Raw genomic sequence first — 22566 nt, 5'->3', positions numbered from 1 at the left:
TTAGACTCTGACGGCATTTCTGCTTCCCAGAGGCACTCTGATTACCAATTACCTAAAAAACCTATGGTTAGATACAAATATAGATTAACAACAACAACAAAACGAAAAAAAATTAAATAGAAGGACCAAATGTCTTTTTACTTCTAAAAGATGTTATGCTTGTAACTATTTACAGGATGCTGATACACCACTTTGGATTCCAGACTATTCTCATGCATTTCTTCAGATGTCCTCTGTCAAAATGATAGCAACTCATTTTTTATGTTGGATTACCTTTTTTGTACTATAAAATATTTTTGGACACTTACCATTAATTTTGTTGTTCCTCTTGGTTTGTTTTTAATTTAAGTTTTTCTGTTTCCAGTCCTCTACAAAAAATTAAGACTTCCTCTTTGCATACTCCTTGCTGATATTCACAAGCTCCAACTTAAAAAAAAAGGCCAGGCAGTAGTGTCGTACACCTTTAATGCTTCAACTTGGGAGGCAGAGCCAGGAGGATCTCTGTGAATTCCAGGCCAGGCTGGTTCAGAGCAAAATCCAGGACAGGCACCAAAGCTACACAGAGAAAGCCTGCCTCAAAAAACCAAAAGAAAAAAGGAGGGGATGATTGGAACCATGTGACTTCTTTGGGGGACAGGTCCAGAGAATAGCATGAACAAATTCTTGTTGTGGCAAGTCCCTAGAGAGTAAGACCCATTTTCCTAGCCAGTAGATGGTTCACTGCATAGTTCTGGACATAATGACCCAAAGAACATATTTGCTACCTGCGCACACTGCTTTCTTTATACAAACCATATTGCTGGCTGCCTCTAGATTCACAATTTCAGAGTTATGGATAAAATATCTATTGCAAGACAAAAACATTCCCCTGATGGAGTTCCTCTGGGTGGGCATTGTTGAAAATATACAGTGTACCTGATTCAGTCTCTAACAATGTGATGTTTCAATTGTGACCATGTATTCATGATTCTCTGAACAGGGTGCTGGCTTGCCAACACACTTTGTGACTAGTCTGAAAGAGTCACAGTAATTCATGACAATACAGATTTTCAAAACTGTTCTGGAGAGAGTGATTCTAACCACAAGTGTCTAGGAGAAATGCTAGCTCTGCATTTACAATTTCATATTCCCCAAGAAAAAGAGCACACTCAACTGGGATTCTGTATAATCCTTAGGGACAGGCCATTGTGGAATGCTTTCATCAAATGTTAAAACCACAACTTCACAAGCCTTAACAAGGAGAGTATAAATATTTCTCCCCCTTCACATTTTAAATCATGCTCTCTTTGTATTTAATTACCTTAATTTAGACTCAGAGGATATTTCTACTTCCCAGAGACACTCTAATTACTAATCTAATTACCTACAAACCTGTGGTTAGATGGAAATGTATATTAACCAAAAGAAAAAGAACAAATGTCCTTTTGACTACCAGTAGAGGTTATTCTTGTATCTTTCTGCAGTATGCTGATACATCACCCTGCTTTCCAGACTGTTTTATTAGGCAATATGTCAGGTTCTCAATTTCCACCTCTGCCCCTATTGAACCATAGGCATTTATGCTATGGAAACTATTGTTAATCTCCTTTCTCATTCTAAATGCTTAATTACTGCTCTGATTTTCTATCATTGGAACTATAACTATCTTTACTATGGCGTTTGTATAACAAGTACATATGGCTGATCATATTAATACACTGTCTTGAAATGTTTCTCTTGCTCTTTTTACTTAAGAAGCTATTGATGAGGGCCTTGTGAATAGGGTTAATGCACTGGAGAAAGCTGTCTTATACATAGGTACACAGATTCAACCTATTGAAATGAGACCTACTTCAATTTGTCATACAAAATATACATGGTTTTGTGCTACACCATTGTCTTACAATGGTTCTCATTATCCATGGGAACAAATTCAGGCTCATATGAGATGAATATGGAATAGTTCTAATCTAGATATAAGTATTCATTTCTCCGTGAGCAAATTCCAATTATTTCTCATGCACATTTCCTGGTGTGCTCTCCCAAAAAGATTGCATCTCATTTTTAAAATTCCATTACCTCTTTTGTACTACAAATTGTTTTTGGACATTTATCATTAATCTGGCTGTTGCTCTTGGTTTAATTTTAATCTTAATTCTTCTGTTTCCAATCCTCTACAAAAAAATTAAGATTTTCCCTTTGCATAGTCCTTCCTGATGTTTGTTAGTTCCAATTACAAAAAAAAAGGAGATGCCAGGACCATGAGACTTCTTTGGAGGACAAAGCCTGAGAATAGTATAAACAAATTCATATTGCAAGGCCCATGAGAATACAACTCATTTTGAAAAGTCAGTGGATAGTTCCCTGCATAATTCTCAGCATGACCCCAGGCGCCTATCTATGTGCTACCTGGTCACCCTACTTTCTCTATCCAAAGCAGTTGCTCACTGCCTCTAGGTTCACTTTCTCAGAGCTATTGATAAAATAGCTATTGTAAGATTAAAACATCCCCCTGAAAACTGTCTTCTGTGTGAGCCAGGGGGGATGTTGTTCACAATATACATTGTGCCTGATTCAGTTCCTAAAGCTTTTGATATTTTAAGTGTGACCATGAATTTAGAATTCTCAAGGTCAAGATGTTGCCTTTTCAATGCTCCTTGTGATTAGGCTAAAAGAGTCAGAGCAGTTCATGACATTACAAACTTGCATGACAGTTCTGGAGATAATGATTCTAACATCAGGAATCTAGGAAGAATGGTAATGAAAAGATATCAAGAGTTATTGAGAAGAGTCTAGGAACATGGAATGAAGCGGAATCGTAGAAATCCACAATGCCCACATTTCTAATAGCTTTGCCAAGACTGTGAAAATTTGAGAGGAGACAGACATGATAAAAAGCATAAGCGGTGCGGACTATTAAGAGAAAGCTTTTAAGTTATGAAGTTTGTAGGATGATAAGAAAAAACCTGGTATATCCCCCAAAGGACATTGCTGTGGGATGTTCTGTATATCCCATGGGAGCCCGATCTCGGGTTCCTCATGGCTTTACCCAGCAGGTCCACATAGAGGATGATTGGGACCACAGGCCTGAGTGCAGGTGTTTGAGAAGGTCTACACTTGGCTGTGCTGTGGGATGGTCTGTATGTCAAGTTGCTCGGATTAGTCAATAAATAAAACCTGATTGGTCGTGGCTAGGCAGGAAGTATAGGCAGAACTAACAGAGAGGAGAAATAAAAGAAAAGGAAGGCAGAAGGAGACACTGCCAGCCACCACCAGGACAAGCAGCATGTAAAGATACCAGTAAGCCACGAGCCATGTGGCAAGGTATAGATTTATGGAAATGGATTAATTTAAGATATAAAAACAGTTAGCAAGAAGCCTGCCACGGCCATACAGTTTGTAAGCAATATAAATCTCTGAGTTTACTTGTTTGGGTCTGAGCAGCTGTGGGACATGTGGGTGACAAAGATTTGTCCTGACTGTGGGCCAGGCAGGAAAACTCTAGCTACAAATGGTGCCCAATGTGTTGGCAAGAGTTTGTACCTAAAACCTGAGAAAAGAATTTAAAATGGAGCTAAAAATAGCTTCCTTATTGTTTCTCTCAAATGAGCAGCAGCTGCTGGTTGTAGCTACTTGTGCATTCCTAGTGAGTGCACTCAATTTGCCTTATGGCGGGAATGAGGCCTCTGCAAGTGGCACATTAAGCTGCATGGTGGATTTAGCCTTTGCTAATACAAAACAAAACAGGTTTCTGGGCTACACGCTGCTCGGATAAAAGCATAGACCCACGATAGTTCCCAGAGCTGGTCTTAAACGAACCACCACCATTTTGGGAAGCTGAGGTGGGTGGAGTCAGCAGCCATAGCACCGATTCAGTCTTACAAATGCTGCAGTTTAAAGCAATAGATTAACAATAAGACAGATTCAGATGGAACAAGACTTTAAATGCTTTACAATGTGTGTAAAAATGTACATAGGCTTGGAAGATAGAAGAAAAGGAACATAGACAGTTATATAAAGAAATAGAAAGTTTTAAAAAAATAAAGTCTTTAATGAGAAAGTAAAAGTAATGTAAAAATAAGCCATGTAAAGATGGATATCATACAGAGAGTCTGGATTATATTGTCTTTGGGATTTTTAACTGAAGAAAGACATTTGATTGTAAAGACTGCTCAGTTAAATCAATGTGTATATTTTAAATGTATTTTAGTTTCGAAATCTATGTCTAAGGATGTGTTGCTTTGGAGACTCTGCTTTTGTTCCCGCAGAAAGCCAGATGCTATGGATTTGTTCCAGATTAAGACACATAAGGTTTGACCAGCCAAGACCCACTGAAAGTTCTCTGATGACACCACGGCCCAGATGATCCAACCTCCAGAATGGTTTGAAAGCAACTGGCTCAGACAATACAGCCTTATGGACTATTCCATAATCCTAACATTTCTTTGTATCCCCATAAAATACAGCACCCCCCCTCCAACAGGAAGTAGTAAGAGAATCTATACCCAAATTCCCAAATTATATGTAATTTTACTTTGTTAAGGTTGAAACCTTCCTTTTTAAAAAAAAAAAAGGGGGCGCACCAGCCCAACTTGGCCCCAGACTTCTCTTCTGAACCAGAGTTGAGTATCTGGGCACAGCCGGGACCCCATCCCTGGGCACCAGCCACTCAGGGAAGACCTGCCTAACTTGGCCCCAGGTTCTGGCCACCAGGCAGGTCCCTTTCTATCCCCACCAGGAGGGATCCCCTTTTCAAAGCCCCCCAGCAGCCCCTGCAATCTCCATGCCCTGCACCCACACCCATCTGCCTGAGACCCTGCCACTTCCCGAGACTTTACCCACCCTGACCCTGACTTCCCTTCTGGACCAGAGAGGTGAGTATCCGGGCCCAACCTGGACCCCATCCCTGGGCACCAGTCACTCAGGGAAGACATGCCCTATTTGGCCCCACGTTTTGGCCACCGGGCAGGTCCCCTTCTAGCCCCACCAGGAGAGATCCACTTTTCCAAGCCCCCCGGCAACCCCTGCAATCTCCACGCCCTGCCCTCACGATGATCTGCCCGAGACCCCAGCCACTTCCTGGGACTTAGAGACTGGCCCCCAGCTCCCATCCTTCCCTGGACTTCCCATCTGGACCAGAGAGGGCTCCCATCTTGCCCTGGACTTCCCTTCTGGACAAGAGCTCATATCCTGACCTGGACTTCCCTTCTGGACAAGAGTGCACATTTTACCCCGGACTTCCTGTCTGGACAAAAGCTCCCATCCTGCCACAGACTTCAGTCCAGATAAGAGCTTCCATCGTGCCTCAAAGTTTCCATTTGGACAAGAGAGCTCCCATCTGGACAAGAAAGAGAGACTTCCTGAATCCGTCAGCTCTGTCTGAACCAGGTGCACTGATAAGATCAAGAATGAACCACAAAGAGATGGGCAGACTTCAAGGCAGAAGTACACAACAACAAAATGAAGAGCAATACAGCATCACCAGAACCTAGCACGCCTCCAACATCAAGACCTGAACATCAAAAATTGGAAGTAGCAGAAGAAAACAGCCTTATGAATAACATCATGAAGAAGGTAGAGGCTTGTGTAGAGGAAAAGTCAAAAAAATGGGAAGAACGCTGTAAACAACTAGAGGAAAGGGCAAACAAATTAGAAGAAAACAATAAAGTCCTGGAAGAAAACAAAAAGTACTGGAAGAAAACAATAAATTACTGAAAGAAAATCATGAAAAAGCAATGAAACAAATAAAGGAAACAGTCCAAGACCTGAAAAGGGAAATAGAAAAAATAAAGAAGACAAAAACAGAGGGAATGCTGGAAATAGAAAAACTGAATAAAAGATCAGGAACTTCAGGTGCAAGTATAACCAACAGAATGCAAGAGATGGAAGAAAGGATCTCTGGCATTGAAGATACAGTAGAAGAAATAGTTTCATCAGTCAAAGAAAACACTAAAGCCAATAAAGTCATGAACCAAAATGACCAAGAAATTTGGGACACCATGAAAAGACCAAACCTATGAATTATAGGGATATAAGAAGGTGAAGAATACCAACTCAAAGGCGCAGAAAATATATTCAACAAAATCATAGAAGAAAACTTTCCCAACTTAAAGAAGGAAATGCCTATGAAGATACAAGAAGCCTATAGAACACCAAACAGACTAGACCCCCCAAAAAAAGTCCCCTCAACACATAATAATTAAACAACTAAATGTACAGAATAAAAAAGAATATTAAGCGCAGCAAAGGAAAAAAGCCAAGTGACTTATAAAGGCAAACCCATCAGAATAACACCCGATTTCTCAATGGAGACTTTGAAAGCCAGAAGGACCTGGACAGATGTAATGCAGACACTAAGAGACCATGGATGTCAGCCCAGACTAATGTACCCAGCAAAACTTTCAATCATCATAGACAGAAGGAACAAGATATTCCAAGACAAAGCCAGATTTAAACAATACATATCCACAAACCCAGCCCTACAGAAAGCACTAAAAGGAAAATTTCAACCGAAGGAAGTCAGATACACACTAGAAAACACAGGCAATAGATAAAGCCTGTAAACCCCAAAGAAGAGAAGTACACACACACTACCACCAAAAAACAGGGATGAACAATCACTGGTCATTAATATCTCTTAATATCAATGGGTGCTGGGATTAAAGGCATGTGCCACCACCGAAGGCCAAAATATGTTTTTAAAAGTTACCCATTCAGCCAGGCGGTGGTGGCGCACGCCTTTAATCCCAGCACTCGGGAGGCAGAGCCAGGCGGATCTCTGTGAGTTGGAGGCCAGCCTGGGCTACCAAGTGAGTTCCAGGAAAGGCTCAAAGCTACACAGAGAAACCCTGTCTCGAAAAACCAAAAAAAAAAAAAAAAAGTTACCCATTCGAAAAAAGAGGCCAGTCGGTGGTAGCACATGCCTTTAATCCCAGCACTTGCGAGGCAGAGCCAAGTGGATCTCTGTGAGTTTGAGGCCAGCCTGGGCTACCAAGTGAGTCACAGGAAAGGCACAAAACTACATACAGAAACCCTGTCTCAGAAAAAAAAATGTTACCCTGATGAACAAGTTTTCAATGATGCAATCTGGTTTGTTTGCAACTTAAATATAATGATTCACATTATTTAAACTCCATTTTTTTTCTTGAAATTTTACATCTTATAAACTATAAATGACTGATTACTGATAAATGACAAGATACAAGGCATACAGCATGTGATGTCTTTCACTTTATACAAATATACATTAGACCTGGAATAAGAAGAGTCATAAACGTTGTTCCCAAAGAATTATTTGTCAGTTATGACATGTTGATAAAATTTAGAGGAATGGGTCCTCATAAATGTGCAGTAGTCACACAATACAGAGTTTCAGCTGAAAGAATATAGGGAAGCTTATGAAAATTGATGAACTGTGAAGGGTTGAGTACAGAAAATCTTTAGGTATGTGTGTCAAATTAGATGTGAGGACAGGTTGTACAGAACAAGTTACAGCAGAGAGTTGAACAATGTTTGTATATTTAACATAAACTTTATGTAATTGATTTCTTGGGTAAGTACTGGATTAACTGAAATATGACATTAGCCTACAATTAAAAAATATATTGGTCTCTGTTCTACTCAAATACATAGCTCATTATGCAATTAATAAAGAGAGTAATTCCTTCCTGTCAAAATTGTATTAATTTTTTAATATGTCCTTTTCTTCATAGAAACAGCATACATGAACTGTAAGCTTGATGAATCCAGGAAACCTATCAAGAGCAAAAAAACCACATAGAAATATATGAAATCATGTAATGTTATAATGTTAAAGCAATGCAGTGTTGAAGAGGTGAAAAATACATACACATCTCTTTCATCTCTTATTTAATATAGAGAACACAATATTTTCTTATGAATTCACTTTCTAATGTAGAAAAATTTGTAAATAATATTAGAATTGAGAGAAGAAAATTGGATCATCAATAAAAGAAATCAATACATATAAAATTTTAAATCACTATTTTATCTGTGACAACTATAACTTTGGTGGTAGACAAGATGGAAGACTTCTGTATAATTAATAAAAACATGGACTATGCTGTAAAATTCACTTTTCCTTTAAAATGTCCTTTGTTCCTAACATGATGAAGCACATTTCTATGTGATCTGAACAAAATAACATGGCACTTGGGGACAAAGATGCAACCTAGAAGACCTGCACTGGAAGCCAAAATAGAGAAGACTTCCATGGCCACAGTGATTTTCCCCTTGGTGCTGTGGTAGACAGGAAGGAAGGTGACCCACACACTGAAGAACACCAACATGCTGAAACTAATGAACTTGGCTTCATTGAATGTGTCAGGCAGGTTCCTGGACAGGTAAGCCATAGTGTAGCTCCCAAGTGCCATGGAGCAGAGGTAAGCCAGGACAGAATGAAAGGCAATGGTGGAGCCCTTGTTGCATAGAATAATTATGTGTCCATGTTCAGAGTAAGCATCTGAGTCAATAAATGGAGGAGAGGTGCTCACCCAAATTCCACACAGCACAAGTTGGATAAGAGTGCAGACAGGAATGATAAGATTAGTAGACCTGGATATCATTATCCACCTTATCAGTCTCCCTGGCAATGTGATCTTGAAAGCCAGAACCACAGTAACAGTTTTAGCCAAGACTGTGGAGTGAGCCACTGTGAAGAAAACTGCAAATGTGTATTGCTGCAGGATACAGATTGCTGTATTGGGATGGCCAATGAAGAGCAATGGACACAGAAAACAGAAGATCAGAGTGATGAGCAGAATGTAAGAGAGAGTCTGATTGTTGGCCTTGACAATGGGAGTGTGGTGGTACTTTATAAAGACACCAAGAACACCAGTTGTTAGGGCAGAGAAGCCCAGGGCCAAGTAGGTGAGTGTCAATCCCAAAGGGTCTTCATAAGACAAAAATGTCACTGCTTTCTGGAGGCATTCATTCTGCTCTGTGTTTGCATATTGACTTTCTGGACACCTCACGCAATGATCCACATCTACTGAGGAATTAAAGTTATTGTGAGTCTCTGCACAGGTTCTCATTTGATCTCAAGCCACTTCCCAGTACCAGCTCGCTGGCAGTTGCCCACATTTACTTTCCATGTTTGAGACTAAACTAAACAAGCATTCAATAGTGATGATTACCATTCAATAGTGGTGATTACCAAATGATATCTAATCAACCATTCCACATCGATACTGACAAGTCTGTAATTTTCACTGTTATATTTAAATATGTTTTCAATTAAGTGATAATTTGTATTTTTTCTTTATATTGTCTTAAATTATTGAATTAAATTACATAAACCTAACTTGATCCTATAATCACCTCTTTCTGTATTCCCTTATGTGACTTTTTCATGTGAGTTAAGTAAAAATTACATGCTTTGCTATGTCTTTCTTTCAATGTTTTTCTCAGTCCTAATATCAAAACTTATCTATTTACATTGAATTTATTGAATTCTTCAAACTGTTCATTCTCTGATAATTCTTGTGGGAATGAGAATTATTAGATTCTTGAAAGATGGAAAAAATCCCCTTGTGAATCTGTTTAATCATTCCCAGGGAGAAAATATCTGTTGAACAGGTAGATATGAAACTCTGGGTTTAGTCTTAGTTGATCATAGGATAAGTTCTGTGATACTTTATCATTTATAATTTGTATGTTTTATCTTGAATTCAAGATATAAATGTCAATCTATTTATTACATATTTTCATTAAAATATTTCCATTTCATACTTCAATTAAAATACTTGATATTCTTGCAAAGTGAAATTTGCAACTTAATTGGTGTTGAAAATTCTAATTAAAAATCTATTGAATTCAACTTTTTTGCTAGAGTCTGTAGCATCCTTTACTCCATTACCAGCATTTTATTTGTTTCTTCCAGATGTGCCTTCCTGTTGTACTCACACTCCCAAGGCAATGTGTCTCTACTATATTCCATGTGTTTATTTATATTGGTTTCTAACAAATGATGAATGATTCATCTGTGCAACTCCACATATTATTTTGTAAATGCACAGGGTACATAAGTCATGATACACATTAAATAAAGTTTTAAATATGATTTTTAAAATATAGATACACATCACTCTATAGGATTTGAGGTTTTGGATTCATTATGTTGAAATATTTAGCATTTATGTTGTATATTATTCTTTCTTACTTGTAATAATTTAAAGTATCTACTTAAACTACAAACATCTAGGATTTGATATTGATGTTTTTAGTTTTCTCCAATGAATAAAATTAGCATGTTCATGAACTTACCATGGCCCTAATGTACACAGAGTACCTATACGCACATTAAGTCTTTGATGATCTGTATAGTCAGTTTCATTATGAATGGTTTAAATTTGGCAAATTAAAGCCACCAAATAATTTGTAAGTTTCTATCTTTATAAAATAAAGTTAAAAATCTGTGTATTCAGGAAAAACATTGTTACTCAAAGTATTCCAATTAATATATGAAAAATTCTCACTAGACATTAATGTTGAAGAATCCTCATTAATTTCCTCTCCATATTCAACATTGTGTTTGTGTGTGCTTTGAACATTCAGTGTTCTCAATTGTCTCATGCCTATTTTCTTGTCTTTGGATATATTCTGACATAAAGTTCCTCTACTTTGTCCACCTATTCCTGGAAAAGAGGGTCCTTCAAGTTAGTGTCCTGCCTTGTTAAAAGACCAAAGGTTTGCATTTATGCATCACTTATTCACAACAGTATCATTACAGAAGTCATGATGTGCCATTTCACCTAGTTGTCACAAGACATCATCCCATAATTTACCATCATACCCATAAAATACCTCTATGTTTAATAATGCTTCCATTAACTTGTTTAAAATAGAATCAATTGTATACAATGAATCAGTGAGTACTTATTACATTATTTAGCTTATGTTAATCAAATTAACACAGAAGTTATACAAATCTAGATTCAAATTCCTGATACATAGCAACTATTGATTTAAGATAATTGTGTTCAATAAAAGATTATCATAATAGGTTATTGACATACTTCCCTAGTGGTTATATTCTGGTCCATGACAAGTTTTAGATATTAAATATCTATGTTACTGAAGCACAGCCCACTCCATGGAAGTTAAGAGCTTGAAGTTTTGGTACTTATATGGATGGAGGATGGAGGAAAAAGGGGAAGAAAGATACCCTTTAAGGGAATGTTGAAAGTTATTTATACTACAAATCAAAAAGATGAAGGTAGATAAATGGATCTGTGGTTCAGGATACTATTTCTCTTAAGGAGGACCTAGTTTCAGTTGCAAGTGCCCACAAAAATATCAATGTTATCTGTGCCTTCACCTCCAGGAGTTCTGAAACCCTCTTCTAACTTTCATATGCACTAAGCATGTACATGTACACATACATGCATGCAGGCAAAACACTCACAGATAAAACAAAAAGAAAAAGAATCTAAAACCATATATTAAAACATGTCCACAGGTAAATCAAATATGATCTTTCTGATCACATCTTTTAAACCTAGAACCATGACTGAAATTATGCAATGAGTGGCATAAGGGACCAATCCTTAAATATCTGCCAATCATGAACTACATATGCTTTGAAATGCAAGAAAATTCAGTATTTATAATGTGTGTGTTTGTGTGTGCATATGTGTGTGCCTATGCATGTGTGTGCATGTGTGCTTGTGTGCGTGTGTGCGTGTGTGCGTGTGTGCGTGTGTGCGTGTGTGTGTGTGTGTGTGTGTGTGTGTGTGTGTGTGTGTGTGCTAAATGCCATGGTGAAATAAAGCAGACTATTCTGTGACTGGTAAATTTGTTCTCAGAAAGGAACAATGGCTCCAGTGGATTAAATATATGAATCAAGTATGAGATTCAATGGGCCGAGCACCATTTAAAATGTGGTGGCGCATGCCTTTAATCCCAGCACTCCGGAGGCAGAGGCAGGCAGATCTCTGTGAGTTCAAGGCCAGCTTGCTCTACAAAGCGAGTTCCAGTAAAGGCACAAAGCTACACAGAGAAACCCTGTCTCGAAAAATAAAATGTTTTAAAATGATGATAATATGAACCAAATTATTTTTACTTATATGTGAAAAAACCACAGGACTTATCTCTACTTTTCCTTCCCAGAACTTATCAGCTTAGAAATTGCAGAACACTGTGGAGAGGTGGGGAATACACCAGTTAGACTGACACTTACCTGTCTCATTGGAAATCTCATTGTCTGGACAACGAGTACAATCATAGCAGCAGGCAGCCTTGCCCTCCTGGGGGGATTTCCTAAATCCAGGAACACAGCTCTCACTGCACACAGAGTGAGGAAGCTGGGAATTAAATAGTGAAAAGGAAATAGTCAGGAGTGTATAGGTTTAAAACAAAAAAATATTATTTCTTAATATTGAACAATGAGATGGCAAGTTTTTATAATTATTCTTTGCACATTCTTGTTTTGATGCTTCTAATTTCAATATAGTATATACATGAAGATCAATGTGTTTAAATAATGGTCTAGAGATAATAGAAATCTGAACAATTGTGAAAATATAAGAGGTTGGGCAAAATAAGAAGTTTGCTAACTGAGTACACATTTCAATGGGCAACTATAATGCCTTCCTGATCATGTTGTATACTTCATGACTGCTCAAGTGAGAGTATCATTGTTTCCCAATGGTCATGATTAATTCACATTTGTTTACTAGACAGGACTCAGAGTTAGTATATAAACTTCTCTCTGTGACTTTCTTTGAGAGATGATCTACATTAAGGTATTTGAAGTGGGAAGACATATTCGATAATTAGGTATTCCATTTCATTGGATGTAGTTAAGGACAGAAAAAAATGAAAAAAGCATGAGAAGAGAGTGTTCACATCTCTCTACTTTCTGAGTGAAGATACAACATGACTCACTTTCTCACATCTCTGCCAACATGATTGCCTGAATCATTATGAACTGCTCACACCAAGTGTGAACTATAAGTCATTGGTTTTAAGTAATGTCAGCCTATTCATATTTTGTTTTTTGTATTTGGTTTTGGTTGTTTGACAAATTGTTTCTTTTTTCATGAGGAAGATATGTAATTAACCCATGTACATGTGCCCTCCATGCTACAGTGCATTGCCAGGTGATAAAAGCAAAATGATCATGTCCTGATATTTCCTAATCTGGGAGTCAAATTACTACTCATGACAGGTGGTTTAAGGTCAGTAAAGAACACTTAATAAATAGACACTGTATTTATTATTGGGAAAATGTGTCCAAAGATAAAAGTATGGAAAAACAAACAATCACATGTTGTATAAGGCAACAAAAACTTTCTCAAATGTCAGTAGTTTGGGGCATACAGATGGGCATTCAGTAAGGAACCAACAATCTTACATCCACAAACACATCTCTATTGACATAAGGATCAAAACAATGAGATAAGATCCAGCCCACCTCTGCAAATCTTATACCCCACTGTATCATATGATCAGAGAGAAACAGTTCATGGCCCTGTGGAGCATTTGGAGAAAATGTTCCAACTTTTATCTTCTGTCTGAGACCATCTGGAAAATTCCAGAGGTTGAGAATATCATATTCTGCATCTAATCTCCTTTGTGAATCCAAAACCATAAGTTTTTCGGCACCATTTTTGAAATGGATATTCTTGAGATAAGGATGTAGCTAAAAGAAATGCAGAACTTTATGATTAATTTATTCCCACAAAGGCTCAACAGAATCCAATGAAGGTATAGGTCTCAGTGTCCCAAATCCCTGACATTAATTGCAAGCTATACCAAGCTCTAAACATTTTAATGGATGAAGAATAAAAATGAATATATCATGTTTCTAGACTGTTATTTCAAAAGAAAGAATTCACACACACTTATAAAATAACAAGTAGACAAACAAAAATATTTACTCCATGAATGTTGATTCATGCAAATTCCAAAACCTTGAAATTCAAATATTTAAGTAATGTACTCAAAATTTCAAGGTGTAATTTGGGGTGTTTAATTCCAAAATGTAATAAAATGATCAGTTAGGACTCTCACGCATAGATTCAGAATTTAAACTTTAAGGATGTAATAGCATTTGACGTTTTAGGATCTAATTCTCCTATTTCTATTCTGAAATATGCTTAAAAATAATGGAGTTTCAATTGAGGATAGCAAGATTCTGATGTTAATTGTAACACAAAATAAATGATGAGATACATACATTTAAATATTCTTATCACCACCCATTAATCGTGAACAATAACACGTGTCTGCAAAGACTTCTAAATGATGAATTTTATACAGTCTCTCAGGTGCTTTTTTATAAAACCTGCCACTGTATACAATCATGTAGTGTGTTCTTTAGAAACCTCCCTATGTCACAGGGCTATGTATAAAATATACAGGAAGAGAAATTACCTCCCAAGGGTAGGTATTTACCGCCCCATTGCTATCATGGTGGATTTCTACTTGTTTGACAGTCATCTCATGGAGACTGTGAGCCACAGCATATACAGAATTATATACATTGTAACTCTCTTCTCTCATGTCCATTTCCAAAGCATTTCCAGGCAACATCTCCAAAGAAGCATTGGGAAGACAGTTAACCAAACTTTTACAATCAGGTCCAGAAAAAGAGCAATTGAAATATGTGTTCCAAAGAAGAGCAAGGATATGATCTCCCGGATATTTGGAAGGCTTGTATGTCTGGATAAACTTCCTAAAATCAGAAATCTCAGCATGGTGATGTGCAAAAATGAGACTACCATGGAATGGATCAAATATGAAATAAGGAACATCAGTAGTTACTTCCCATTGTGACTTAATGATCCAGACTTTCCAAGCACTTGAATGTATACTTATATATATTATTATAGCATATAAAGATTTAGTGACATCATAAATGATAACCACATTTGCAGATGATTTCAGGATCTGTGGATGCATTGTTCTGGATTTAAAGTCAGAGTTCATCCAGTTGAATGGAATCATTTCTACAAAAGCTACACACACTCTGTTTCTATCCATCTCTCCTCTCAAGTTGGATAGAATCTCAGCTGCATTGTGGTCATCTATGAGAACCACTCCCACCCAGGTCCAGCTAAAATGAACCATCAAAATCACGATGCCATGTGAAAGAAATGTGTCCCTGGGTGCTGTCTGGTAGAGAGAAGAATACTGGCCTCTGTCACTTAGGATAGTGTCAAATCGCCCAAAAGTAATCTAAAGAAAATTTCAAATAGGAAACAAGAGTGAAAAGATTGACATAGAATACAGTCTTAATCCTGAGGTGACACTTTGGATTGGTATAGACTAACTTCTGCTCATGGTATTTTAAACTCCCATGCTTTCTCTGAAGACATTTATGAAGAATTCGTCACAAAAAACAGAGTTTTCTAAACACTGACTATAAGCTCCACCCTCTTTCTCTTCTCTCTCATAAGCAAAGTATATAAGGACATATAAACAAATGCCTGATTTATTCTCCAATAGATGAAAGCCACAAGCTTACTTCTTCACATTTGAAAACACCTGAAATGTCTCCAGTTTAATATGAGTTTCTTGTTGTCTCACAGCCATGTCCCTCACCTGTGGATATTTGTAAAGATTCAGTAGTCTCCCAATTTGTATAGACGTTTCCCATGATGTTCCTGTAAGTAAGGCAGCAGGCTTGTTCTCCCTTCTACATGTGTAATTAGGGATATTTATTCCCATTCCTGTGAGGAAAAGTAGAGTTTCCTGCATAATATTCCAGTGATTGTTTATGACATTATATAGCTCAAATCCTAGAGATGTGTTGGGTAGGATATGAGTGTTCCTGTTGATCTCCTCAATGGCAAATATGAAGGCCAAAGAAAATTGGTAGCTCCTCCACTTGAACCTGGAGAGAAAGTATGCCAATACTTATGATGGGGACTGACATCATATCTTTCGGTAAGATGTTGGGCCACATCCTGATGATATAGTAACAATGGCTTTTATACTGTCAATATTATATATCTACAAACAATTTTTTGTCATCAAGGTAATAGTTATAGTTTTAATGTCATGGTATATATGGTTAGTGATGATTTAATTAACTAAAAGCCTCAGGTGTATCTAAAATTTATGGCCTGGAACATTAACCTGGACTGATATAAACCTTGGAATCTCTAGTATGGGAAAACACAAACATAATTCTTTGATGCTTTAGTGAAATAACCAGGAAAAGGACACTTCCATCCTTTAAGGTTCCCTTGTTCTGTACAAAAAAAACTTCAAGGCTCCCACACCACATTCACTCTGTCTGTGTATAGATGGAGACTGCAGCCTTTCAGTTCTTCTGATTAAAGATCAATGATGCTTATGGGGATGTCTGCCTGTGTCACATGCATCAATCCCAAGCAATCTTGGATATGAACCTGGCAGGGGTTATAGCTTCCCACACCCATGCACATCGCTTCCTCTCTCTCATTGCCATCTCCCCTCTCCTTTCTAAGAGCCATATAATGAAGAGCAGAATGTGCATGAGTTTGAATGTATTGAGTTTCCTGTATTTTAACAGCCTACAGTCATGACTTAAATCCTCTTGGGTACTTTGTGCTACTTGTTTTATTTTCCTCTATTGCCTGCCTTTTTCTTTATTCTTTCACTATGTTCTTACCTCCCACACAAAGTGAATTACACAACAGCTTTGAAAGCCCTGATAATAGATGAAATTATATTACTCTGAAGCTGAGTTCATTTTGAAAAGAAAATATGACCTGGTTTATTGAACACATGACTTGAGGATCTTCATTAAATGGGAGCAACTATATAACTTGGCTGCTAGCATTACTAATGGTATGATAAGGAATGCATATGCCATGTGACTTCTACACCATGTTGGTACATGTGACCACTTTGGAGAGTCCAAAATGGTGGCCACTGTGTCACAGTCCCATTGAGACCAATGAGATCCACATACCATTCAATATGTGACAATGGAGAAAATATCAAACCTCTTTTTTAAATATATTTTCTTCTGTTTTTTGAAATTAATATGTTATTACATGATATAATTACTGGCTTCTAAAGAGACCCTAACACGTATCCCAATCAAGACTCTAAGGATAAATGGCCTTGTGAGAGACAAGCTAAAGCCAGGAAAGTGCTATTATGTCAGGCTCTACTGGGTCTCACTGCCAATTCTGACTGGAAAGTCCAAGTTAATTTTCTTCTAATTGCAATATAATGTCCTTTGCCCCTTATGCTCCTTTGTTCTCTGATACTTTGCTTTTGTTTCTGCCCAAACTAACAACACGTTGAGTAAAATTCCCTCTGTTAAGTTTCCCTTTTACAATGAAAAAATAAAAATCATATCCCAACCAACAATCATCATAAAATCTTGGTTCATTAGAATTTGTCATTTGTATTCTTTGTGTCTAGACTATCCATATGAAATTATGTTTTTTTTGTTCATATCATGTATTTAATAACAAAATATTATGAGTAAATGTTCCTGTTAAGTAAATTTTCTGATTTGACCCTCCCTAGATCATTGTGTTGATAGTAACACTAAACCTAAAAAATTCTTAAATAAAATCAATCTGACCAAGTAGATGAAATAGATAGAAATGACCATGCTTCTGAACACTCCTTTAGAACAATTTACCTGAGGTTTTAAATATAAATTTAATGTCTAAAATTAGGTGGAAGACATAAGAAATGATACAATTATGATCAAAATGGTATCTATTTGATGTCTATCACAACTTTAGTTCTAAAATATGTTTCATATCCCTTAAGGTTATCCATTACCTTTAAGATATTATTGTTCCTGAAACAGGATATGTTGGTTTCATTGGATATTTTCCATCCTTTATGTACAAATAAGTTATATCTGTGTTTTAAAATTATATATGTATATGCATACATGTATGAATACATAAACAGAAATAAATATTTTAATGATTATAAGGATATTTCTCACCATTGAAGCCTCATTAAAACAAATTAATGAATAAATGTGTGTTTGAAGATCCAACACAGGGATTTTGTCCTATTAGTAAGTTAAACAACATCCTCTTTCATACCATCAATTGACTAAAATGATCACAGAGGGACATTGTAATAGTTAATACAATTTTAGGAAATAAGTAGATTACTTGACAAGATTTTTAAAATGTGGAAGGGGAATATTTATGTAGGAAATGATAAATTATCTTCACACATACTGAGTAAAGAATTTTCAGTGTGACTAACTCTGTGTCATCACACTCTCATCAGGAAGACCTTACTTATTTTCTGTAAGTTCTCTATGGAGAACATTGGTGAGAAGGAAACTTGGTGTCATTGAGAGAGAAGAGACAGATTTTACTTAAGGCCTCCCCATTGATAGAATATTCTCACAGTACATAGGAAATGTATTTGATAAACCTCCTATGTCTCGTGGTCTGTTCATTTGGATACAAATCACACCAAAAGGAGTTATCATTGTGTATTCATTTGGCAAAGGGTGGAGCTGCAATGGCTAACTTTGGTTATCTACATCACTATGTGTAATCTGAACCTTAGAGGTAGCGAAACAGTCTTTTAATCCAGTTATTTTTGACATGTATTTAATCTGGAACTTTAGGCAGGAAGACACACATTTAATGCAATTCATATATGATGGAAGCCTATATAAGGACACGAGAGAAGGAAACTTTGATTTCTGTCTGCTTGCAACCACCTCACTACCAGGTCCATTCTTTCACTGGAATTACATCTTCTGGATACCAGAATATATATCATGATATGTGGCTTTGAAATTTCTAATCCTGGGATTTACCTTTATCCTCTACGTCATGTATTCAAAGTACTATATGTATACATGCAAATGTGAAAAGTTAAAAAAATTCCACTGAGTTATAATACATACAATAATACTGACAATAGAGATAAAATAAATCTTAATGTGTAGAATAAATATAAAACAAATCTTATAAATAGAAAAAAATCATAGAATTTGAAAGCTAAAGTATTCATGCTATAATAATATTTTATCCACAAATTCAAGAAACACACACACACACACACACACACACACACACACACACGTATTTGAACTATTAGAAGAGAAAAGAAAATGTTCTCATCATGAAGAAATGGTTAATATTTTGTAGAAATGCGGATCTAGTTATGTAAACATATTGCAATAAATTTAATTTTATACTGAAAAGTTAATTAAAAATAAGATTAAAAATGTTTTTAAATTACAAAACCAAACAATAACTAAAAGCAAAAATTTGATAAGAATATTATTCACAGAGATAGAAAAATCTCCATGACTGAATGTAGAGTTTTCTGGAGGCCAGAATTGGAATACTGTTTCATATGTCATTTAATCTGCTGACTCTTCACCTGTACCTTGTTTCTGCATTTCCATTTTACAGGGTTTTGTTCTAAATTGAACACAAGCCATCTTCCTCCATTTCAGACCTTAATAAGTGGATTCTATGGCTTCAGAAATGTCTGCATGGAGTAAAACAAATCCCACATCCTTCACAAAGAATCCTGCTTAGACATTCTCTCCAGCAGAGTCCACTCAGTGCTACTGCCATTGTCTGCCATGGCCTCTAATCCAACTGGCATCAAACTAGATACAACCAGCAGAGGTCACCAACAATATCTATGTGTCTTGCAGAACAGACTCATACCAGATGTAAATAATTAGAAAAACTGGAATAAAAAGGAGAGTATGGTGCAAAATTGACAGAATCTAAAAGATTACTAATCAGAATAATACACAAAAATTGTATTTCATTTTGAAATCATTTTAACAGATGAGGTCCCAAAACCAAGTTCTCATATTCTGACTTCCAAAACAGCAGCAGCTAACAAAGGCATTCCCGGTCACTCTAGCATCATATGAAGACTCTGTAGTCACTGCAATTAATAGCATTACATATTCTCAATGGGAAAAAAAACTACACTTTAACAACTGCCTAAAACAATGTGTCAACTTTTGAAAATCATTGTCTCTGTGGAGAAAGCCATGAAAATGTCCTACTCATGAAAGACGAAAGGCAAGGCAGAGGAATGTAGAGAGATTCAGAGTACCAACTTTACTAAATGACATGAATTAAAACACACTCTTCTTTCTTTGAGAGATGAAAAAAGGAACAGGAGGAAGACACGCCTGGAAAAGAGTTCTGTGTATACGGGAGAGGGAATGCCAGGATGGGAAATGAAAGTTAAATTCATGTGAATGCAAACTTAGTTGAGGACAATGAAATCTGAATTCTGAAAAGGAATAAATTTTAAAAGCACTTACTGTATTGCCTTTTCATCTTCACATCTAGAATCATATATATCCCTGCAGTGATAATTAACAAGTGAAAAAAGTGCAGCAATCGTCACATTCCCATAACTATGTAGAGGACTTAGTGCTTTGGTTTTGCACTGAAAAGCATCATAGTAGTAAAAAGGAACAAGAGCCTGCAGGAGCAAGAAAATAAAAATCCAAGAGAACATCATAAAATACAAGTGTCTACCACAGTGTAACACAGATTCCAATGTGTTCAGCAGCTACTTATACAGCTCAAGTATTTGTGAGTGCAAGAGTTTGTACTAGTTTTGGTGACTGACATCATTACTCTAATCACAGATACTTTTGACAAGCCTCTTCTACACTCCATGGAGAATTGTGGACAATTTTCTTCCCTGAGACTTCCCATCTGAGACCCTGCACTCAGGATAAAAACAAGTTTCAAAACTCATTTGGGATCTTCTTTATCCACAGGCCCCATGACTTCATCTAGGAAGACAGAACGGCAAGACACCAGTGATGACTCCCCTTGAATGGACTTGGCAAGAGCATTCTATCACAAAAGTCACATGAGACAGTGACTCAGGATGATGCAAGGACATTGCAAGGGAGGAGATGAGAAGTAAAACATTCTGGAAAATGTCCCAACCAGATATAGTTCAGTGAAAATCAGTATGACATCCTGCTTTTTAAAATTGATTATTCCCTATGCCAATCTATCTTGTCAGTGGCCTGGGGGAATCTAAAAACCTTTTTTCTACAAACCTTGCATGTTTGCATACCAAAATTTCTTCCATGTCCCCCTATACTTCAAAAGTTCTCTGTATCAGCCCTGGAAAACTGATAGGCTGAATTCACTAATTCCAAAAAATGGCTCAATCAATGGTGAGATTATGATTTGTTTACTTTTTGAACTCAGACTTACTGTGCTTTATTTGTTTTTTCAATGTTGAATCATTCTTTAATATAAAATCCCAATCATTCCCTACATCCAGAGAAAAGATTCAGACACTATGTTTTCTTTAATGTGAAGTATTGAGTATACCCCTTCCATTCCCCCAAATAAATAAATAAACAAACAAGAGCTTATATACACCATACATCATGTATAAAGTGTTCCTTCTTAATGTTTTAAATGAAGTTAACTTAGGAGTAGAAAGTGCCATGATTGTAAATTTAATTTCACGTATGCAAATATACACAATATGTTAGCCATAACTTCACATAGGTTCCATTCCATTACTTTACACAACCTTAGTGGCTAAGTTGAATATAGCTGCTAGCTTCTAACCTAGTACTGCCACACACTTCAATATTTATCTGTGAATAAAGAGCAAGTTCTGAAAACAATTACATTTACTGATTGTCACAGGGTCCTGCAGTTTCATAATCTTGACAAAGGTTATATATGATTCTAGAATTTTGTCTCACAGATGGCTCTGTTAAGCCTCTAAACACTGATACATATGACTTTTGATTGAAAATGTGTAATTTCATGAGGTGATCAGTGTAGATAAGGTCATTATTGTTGGACCTCATATGGCTGGAAAGACCAATTGCCAAGATGGAGAACATGGAAACAAGAATTGCTGAGATATCATGATCTGACTCTCAGGGAAACCTAGTCACATTTATTCAGATGTTCAGAGAATCAGCAGATCCAGGGAAACCTTCAGCTTGAATTTCTGTGTTTCAGGTTGTGGGAGATATTGTTCTCATGTGTTAAACACTCATATTTGGTCTGTTTTACAGCATTAACAGAAAAATGCACTGTGTATAAATGGGTGGGCTGGGTCAAACTTTTCCAGCAAACTGTCTCCTTGGTAACTCAGAACAAGCAGTACAGTTCTTCTATGTGACTGCCACAGATTTGTTCTCATTTTTATTTTATTGTCTGATACTTGGGATTTCATATTATCACTAGGCCTTATGATCCCCTTCTGTGATCTGCCACATATATGTGTAATTTACAATTCATATGTCAGTATGATGGAAATCAAAACGCCTTACCTTATCATAAGAGTGGGGAGAATAATGTGGAAATTGAACAAAGTGGACATTGATATCAGAGAGATCATAAAAATTGAGATGCAGAAAAATGACCTTGAGTCAGGCTGTATCTGAGTTCACATTACTTTTTATTTTTTAAATTTCTATTATTAAGAAATTTTCTATTCATTTTGCATACCAATCACAGATCCCACTTTCCTCCCTCCTCCCATCCTCCAGCCTTCCCTCCCAACCCACCCCTCATTCCTACCACGTCCAAAGCAAGGTATCCCATGGCTGGTCAACAGATCCTGGTTTATTCAGTTAAGGCAGGTCCAAGCCCCTCCCCA

General features: G+C 36.7%; 1 protein-coding gene across 1 annotated transcript; it reads right to left on the bottom strand.

Moving 5' to 3' along the window:
- Nucleotides 1-8057: 8057 nt before the first annotated feature.
- Nucleotides 8058-21024, bottom strand: LOC143270426 (vomeronasal type-2 receptor 116-like). Its single transcript, XM_076560352.1, has 7 exons — nucleotides 21010-21024; nucleotides 20234-20397; nucleotides 15547-15838; nucleotides 14377-15180; nucleotides 13415-13642; nucleotides 12179-12302; nucleotides 8058-8986 (listed from the first exon to the last, which is right to left on the bottom strand). The coding sequence occupies exons 1-7, from the start codon at nucleotides 21022-21024 to the stop codon at nucleotides 8058-8060; spliced, it is 2556 nt and encodes an 851-aa protein (XP_076416467.1).
- Nucleotides 21025-22566: the final 1542 nt, after the last annotated feature.

This window comes from Peromyscus maniculatus, chromosome 23, assembly GCF_049852395.1.
Source record: "Peromyscus maniculatus bairdii isolate BWxNUB_F1_BW_parent chromosome 23, HU_Pman_BW_mat_3.1, whole genome shotgun sequence".
In the NCBI taxonomy this organism is placed as follows: Eukaryota; Metazoa; Chordata; class Mammalia; order Rodentia; family Cricetidae; genus Peromyscus; species Peromyscus maniculatus.
The sequence above is the reverse complement of the archived record's forward strand: the minus strand, read 5'-3'. Positions and strand labels throughout refer to the sequence as shown.

Bases quoted from the DNA above. Each gene is read 5' to 3' on its own strand.
- LOC143270426 (XM_076560352.1), bottom strand. The intron at 15,839-20,233 runs GTAAGTGCTTTT...CTTTCTCTCCAG, and splicing joins GAAGATGAAAAGGCAATACA to GTTCAAGTGGAGGAGCTACC. The intron at 15,181-15,546 runs GTGAGGGACATG...AATTTTCTTTAG, and splicing joins ATCTTTACAAATATCCACAG to ATTACTTTTGGGCGATTTGA.